This window comes from Palaemon carinicauda, chromosome 16 (assembly GCF_036898095.1).
Source record: "Palaemon carinicauda isolate YSFRI2023 chromosome 16, ASM3689809v2, whole genome shotgun sequence".
Taxonomy (NCBI): Eukaryota; Metazoa; Arthropoda; class Malacostraca; order Decapoda; family Palaemonidae; genus Palaemon; species Palaemon carinicauda.
This window is the reverse complement of record NC_090740.1, coordinates 39,844,493-39,851,442: the sequence shown is the minus strand read 5'-3', so window position 1 is coordinate 39,851,442 and position 6,950 is coordinate 39,844,493. Positions and strand designations below refer to the sequence as shown.

At 33.4% G+C, this 6,950-nt stretch overlaps 1 protein-coding gene across 1 annotated transcript in view; it reads left to right on the top strand.

Annotated features, from left to right (window-relative positions):
* Positions 1 to 6,532, top strand: part of LOC137655723 (very long-chain specific acyl-CoA dehydrogenase, mitochondrial-like) — a 97,943-nt gene extending 91,411 nt beyond the window's left edge. Inside the window, 2 exon segments of the mRNA XM_068389742.1 lie at positions 4,219 to 4,431; positions 6,013 to 6,532. Of these exon segments, the coding sequence (XP_068245843.1) occupies positions 4,219 to 4,431; positions 6,013 to 6,150 (351 nt within the window). The 3' untranslated portion in view covers positions 6,151 to 6,532.
* The last annotated feature ends 418 nt before the right edge of the window (positions 6,533 to 6,950 follow it).

Here is a 6,950-nt window from a genome sequence, read left to right as displayed (position 1 = left end):
TTGAAAGTTGAGACTTGAAGTAGGTTGCCAGAGGAAAAATAAGGATGAACTCTGGCCACTAAATGAAAAGGTTTCTGTATATACTGATGAAACTTGTTTCCACCTTGTATATCTCAGAAACTATTTGAAGAGTATCCATAATTGTTTACTGTATTCTTAGAGATGTGACAGATAAAGAAGCAAAAAATGAATTTTAAGTAGAGAGCATTTCCTTTTTTGATTGCTGTTGAGCTAGATATGTAGATTAACTATACCCTTTTCTGTACTTTACTTGAAAGCTAAGTAATGTGATGACAAGCTGAGAATAATGAATCTTTTCCTCTTAAATGGAATTTTTATAGTGATTTGTTCATATTGAGCATTCTCTCTTGGGAAGTAGGACAAACAAAACATGGATTTAATTTACCTAAATACTATTTTCTTCCTACGCGAATACAAACTTTCATTTGGGGCAAGTTTCCAGCAAAAGCTGGAAACAGCCAATGAAGAATTATCAAGGTTCTGGCAACTGCCACCCAGTATCCACTGGTGGTACAGGTCTGACAGCGCTTGAACCTTCATTTCGATTCTTGTTGTCGAGCAGCACAGTATTCACGATGCTCTCCAACTGACGTAAAGTTTTTATAATTTTCTCTTTTTTCATTTCATTATGAGTATGAGGGAATATAGCAGAAAGGAGATGTGTCCAGGACTGTCTGATTGACACTGCTATTGTATGAGTAAGATTAATATTGATCCCCAGCCTTTGTATTCGACGCGTAGAGGGTACCGCTGCACTAAGGATACCTCTTATAATGCTTGTAGGGAGTGGTGGCCTCCCAGTGGGCGAGATTTCAGAGTAGGAGGGAGAAGAGATCTAAGTGCGATCTGTCTCTGTTCTAGAAGTTGCGTAAGTCAGTGAGATCCTGACGTCCAAATACCAAAATTCGTCACTCCTGCCCTTCTTTGGTTAACTCTACAGAGGGCAAACTGAGAAAGACTTACAAACCTTTGATTGCAGGGTAACTTGCCAAGTGAGTAGATTTCCCTGCATCCCCTAGAGAAGCAGAGAATCCTCCCCTTGCCTTCTGATGAAATCCCAGTCTCCAGATATGGGATTCCCGACTGTTGAGTTTGCTCCGACCGAAGCTTTCAGAGTTTCGAATGAGAAGCGCTCTAGTGTGCCGTTGCCTGTTTCAGCGCCCATAAGCATTAACTCCTACGACAGAGACTGTCCCCAAATTCTCTGCCTACTCCTCTGGGAGTGCTTTAAGCAATTTTTCGGGCTATAGTTCAGTCGAACATTTGTACTAGTTTGCCTTTTAAACCAGCAAAGAGCAACCCTTCATTTCCTCTGGCTTTAGATATAAACAAATAGGAAAGCCTGCAGTAGTTGCCTTTTTTAAAGAGTCATCTGGCCAGGAAGACAAAAATGGACAGTATGGAAGATAGGCTCGTCTCTGAGGTATCTTATCATCAAGGAAACATATTTTTGGAAGGTATCGAAATAAGTTACTTATTTTAAGTTCTGATACTGCTTATTCTTCCAAGTAATCTCTTGATTATCATCCAGACAATTTGTACCCCAGTTCTCCCAATTTTTTTTTAAAAGATTAGATCAATAGGTCAAGTACAAAGAAAAATTAATTCAGTACCCATTAAGTGTAAAAACCTTTTCTCCTTCAAAAAATGGTCTGTGATCTACCAAATCTTGATAGTGAACTATATCTATCTAGCTTGTTCTTTTGAACCTGTTATTCATATAAACAAAAGAATCTTTAAACAGTATACAGTTTTTTCAAGTTAATAGACAAAGTAATTCTCCTCTTTATAGTGGCTCATATAGAAAGAAAATAAACAAGGGAAGATAATATACTGCTCTTTCCGATGGGTCTTACGAGGCTGTGTCGGCCTTTGTAAATTTTGTGGTTGAGTAAAGGGGACAAGTGTGTTTCTATTTGGTTAGGATAGTACGTACCTAATACAAAGAAACACACTTTAATTTCTTTCCCTATTTTTGATCCTTTAGTCAATGAGGATATAATCAATAATGTGGTGGCATAAGTGGGCTCCAGAAAGCAAGGTGATGCTTTCAGGTCACTTTCTTGAAACTCACCCCTCTTCCCCATTTTCCCTATCGTCATACAGCCACATTTCAAGGTTACTGTTTTCCTTCTTTATTTTGCTCTCTCAAGTGATTTATTTTCGTGATGATGATAGTCTAGCAGGATTTTGCTCTAACAGGCATTCTGGCCAAAATGCCAACAGGAAGTGTTGAACTTATAGGTGATCACTATGATAGTCTTTCCTATAGGGTCCTTGTAGGAAGAAAAGTTCACTAAGATCAGAAAGCTCTTTTCTATTGGTGAGACAACCCTACTTGTCTACTGTAAGGAGTCAGTCTGGCCCTGAAAATTCTGGCTATATCTGTTTGCTAATGGGTTTAACTCGGTACAGTTTTCATCTATTAAGACTACGGTCTCACGAGGGGTCTTGTCATCACTTAAATTGTGTCAAGCTGACCACGTTCAAAGCATTGACGTTAGCCAAAATTTGACATTGTACTTTATATGGACAGCTTGACAGAAACATAAAGAAACAAAATTGGAAAAGTTTTTTATGCCAGGTACTTATTTAGATGGAGGTCAGAAATGTCACCTTATTACAAAACCGAGCTGACACGTTTCCCACTTTTATGAAGAAAAATAGATTTTTTCCACCACAGGATCCTCTGTCATGGGCTGTAGATGCCATGCTACGGGAGGGTCCAACCTCATTTTCTATGCCATCCTTCCTATTTGCCGTGATAAGACTTGTTATAAGTAGGTTCAGGTTGTCTTCCAATGCAATACAAGACTTATTTTAATAGCTCCCTATTGGGCTTAGAAGAAATGTTTCACAGATCAGGGCCACTTCTTTTAGATGTTCTGATCTTGTTTCTTTGGAAGATTGATAATCTCAAAACTGCATTATCATCAACTTCATTCTGACCCATATTCTCATAACTGCAGTATTATCATCTTTATCCACATCCGACATGCTTCAGGGCCTCTAGATTATCAATCATAGCTGTTATAAAACAATCTAAATTCATTATACCCGCTCCAATGAAATATTTTAAGTTGGTGCAAGTTAAGGAAGATAATGCTGATGAATGTTGCTTGGGATAATTTTAAATTTCATTTCTTGAGATATTACAAGAAGGTTCAGTTAGTTCAACGAAGGGTTATAGAAATTTTGTTTTGGATCTATCCTGTTGCAAAAAAAAAAAAAATCAAGGTCAGGACGTCTTTTATTATGGAAAGGTATCCTCAATCTGAACTTATCCACTGGAATCTGGATGTGATAGTAAAATTCTTGAGAGGACTTATTATTGATTATGGTTTCTAGTAACAGACTTTAAAAAAGAAATTTCTTTTAGCTCTCACCATGTCCAGGGGAATGGTCGGGTTGCAAGCCCTATCCTATTTTGTGGTATTTTTCAGGTGGTGCAGTGCTTGCTCTATTATGAGATGAGTTAAGGCCTAAGAATAATTCTTAAGGTTAAGAGCTTGACACATATTCTTTCTTTTCAAAGAGTATAACTAATCGATTCTAAAGACATATGTCTGTGTTCAGTTAGATTACTGGAAATTTATATTTAGAAAGCAAGTTCTTTATGTTGAAAATTTTGTTTTTCTGGGTGATACACATACTTTAAAGAAACTGATCTTCAATGTTGAAAGGATGGCACACAATAATTTTTTTGTCAAAGGTTTGTTTGAATTATTTGTGTTTTAAGTCATTCTGATATAAATGGAATTCTCATTTCATGTTATCTAATCCGAGTCATGAACTGTCATGTTAAGTTGACTGATTTAAGATCATGGATGAAATTATGTTCTATAGAAAGAAAAAATTAAGTTCATAGATCAGATAATGATATAGGAAAGGAAAATATATATTGTTGAAAATTAAAGTTTAGATTCAGCTGCTAAAAGGGCATGCATGTATTAAATCAGCCCAGTTTTATGAAGCCATATTTGTTTTTCCTTTTGTAGTTTTATAGTACAAGATAAAATATTTTCATTGCTTTGGTTTAACTTTAATCAACATAATGATCATTAAATTGAAATTGCCCATGAACTGGACATAATGATTAAATGGTCTGTTATTTGTGTAGTTTTTTATTATTACTGCTATGCATGATTGCTACTTTTATGCTTATTCCAGGAAATTATATATATTTGTTTATTTCAGGCTATAAAAGCATTTGGATATACTGCAGAAGGTATGCTAATGAAGTATGGAAAGAATGTTGTAGAGGAGCAGTTTCTTTTGAACAGACTAGCAAATTCTGCTATCGACCTGTATGCTAGTATTGTGGTACTTTCTCGTGCATCACGTTCCCTAAATTTGGGTTCTTCTTCAGCTTCCCATGAAGAAAAGATGACAAAAGTCTGGATAAGTGAGGTTAGTTGCTACATCACACCATATAACCACAGTACTTACTCTTCATGTTTATACTAAATTCTTTAGAAGTATTAAGTAACTCGGATCAGTTTTATTTCATAGATTGAAGATTTTCTCTGCTTTAGATTTAAATTGAAATAATTTTGTTTCAGTGTTATAGTTTTGATACTTTCATGTTTTGTAACTTGTTAAGTGAAGGGGAGGTTCAAATCATTTGTAATAATGATGATTATTTGAAAGATTATACATTTTGGAGAGGTTTCTATAACAAAAACAAACTGAAATCTTTGCATGCATTTAATTACTGCTTGCTGAGTTTTATAGGAGTGGTTGCAGTTGGATTTTTAAATTTAATCAACAAATGTTGACCTTAATTTTTGAGCTATAGCATTCATTTATTATTCTAAAAGATTGTGTTTTATGACAAAGTCATCAAAATTGCAATAAAACTAGTTTCGATATGATAAATTTAGTTATATGGTGGTATAAATAATATAAATAAACTACCTACGCAGACATAAATATTCTCCCAAATTAGTATAGTATGAAATATAAGAATGACATTTGTTGTGTTTTCTTGTGGAATGAATTTTTTTATCAATAGGGCTTCTATTTTTTTCCAGTTTGACTAAGAAAATCTTACGTTAATGATGAAAGAAAATTATCGTAATATGAAATAATTTCTCGTGTGAAAACAGCAATCCCTTAAAAAGATTATAGACCCAATACTAAATACATCACTTATTTTCTTTTAAGTCTCGCTTCAAATAACTACTACCAAAAAAAGTTAGTTGCCAGAACTTTCCCTGAATTCAGATTTCTTAAACAATTGAGTCTTGCATCCACTGGGCCACTGATACCATGTGCTCTGACCATTGGGATGCTGCCAGAACTTATGCTTTGTATTTCTGGACACCTATATATTATGAAAAGGTAGTCCACAAAACTTATTTGGTAGTGTTCCTTTCATAATATTAACTATATCAAATATGTCCTCATTGCTCATAGATAATAAAAACTCATCTTCTAACTAAAGTCAACTATATCGGTTTAAAATGAAAAGGTGCAACTCCTATGTAGGTTTCTTACTTTTAACATTTTTCGGAGGACCAAGTCAGTAGGGGAGAACTGATTTAAGACTGCTTTCTTATGACTTGAATTAACTTTTTATATAATACTGGTAGTTCACTAATTCTACTGTTAATTTTATTCAATCTATTTAGACTAAAGCTCATAAGGTGGTCCTCTTAGGAAGGTAACAAAACATAAAAATTTCATATAATCTTATAATGTGAAGAGACCTCAGTTTAGATGCTTTTTATACCTAGACTATAACATCCGAAGCATATACCCTTTGATTATTTAAATTTAAAAATCCTGTTACTATTTCATATGCTAATTCATAAGTTTATTTTCTAGGTGCCAGAGAATAACTTGTTAGTATTTCATGCAAAAAGAATTTGGTGTGTTCTATATATGGTATGGGATAATTATTAAATAGCAATTGAAAGATTAGTAATTTTTATTAATGTTAAGAAAGCAATTTTTGTAATAAATTCCATGTTTGATATTTTTTTTCAGGCTTCTGATCGTATTCAGCTGAACTTGACCGCAATCAAGTCCTCGGTTGCCCATCAGAACTTCAAAGATTTGGCGGCCATTTCCAAAGAACTTTGTGACAAAGGAGAAATTGTAACTGAAAGACCCCTGGGACTCTAAATTCTTTTTTATGTAGAAGAATTTTGTAGGTGACCCATTTTCTGGTTCACTATGGGTGAATGATTAAATTTTATTTAGTGAATTTTACCTTGTCCAGTAACTGAATATTGTCAGATTTACAATGCTGATAAGCATTATTAATAGATTTTAAAAAATATATTCTATTTAATTAAAAGTTTTATTATAAGAAAGTACAACTTAACAATGCAAATACCTGTTAAGGCATAGTTAATCTCAGTTAGAAAGTGTATATAAAGTAATGTACAGTATTTGGTTTTATATGCACATTTTAGTATTAAGTTTGTGACGAAATATTCTTATGCATGTTTTGTGATCATTAACATGCAAAGAAATGAAAAGTTGCATTAAATCTAAGTATTTAGATCATGTTTTATTTCTTCATGTATTTTTGTTCTTATATCTTGTGTAGTGTACTGTATATTATTACAGCATATATTGATTACACAAAAAAAAAAAATGATTAAGGTTTTAGTTTTGTACAGAGTCCTTTTTTCCTGAAATTGGATAATACTTGTAAATTATCAAGTAAGATTTGAATAAATTTTAAGAATAACTATCATTGAGGTACTTTAATCTGGCTGTTGGACAAACGGAGTTAGTGTACTGTACCTTATTTGTTAATTAATATGTTAGATCTTGTATGATATTCTGGAACTCCTTAGGTATTTAATGATTATTTAGATTAAAGGTATTGGATATTAAGACAAAATTTTCTTCAAGTAATTGATCCTCACTTTTAACGTTAGTTCTGTCTTGTTTACATTCTTTTAATCTGTGGT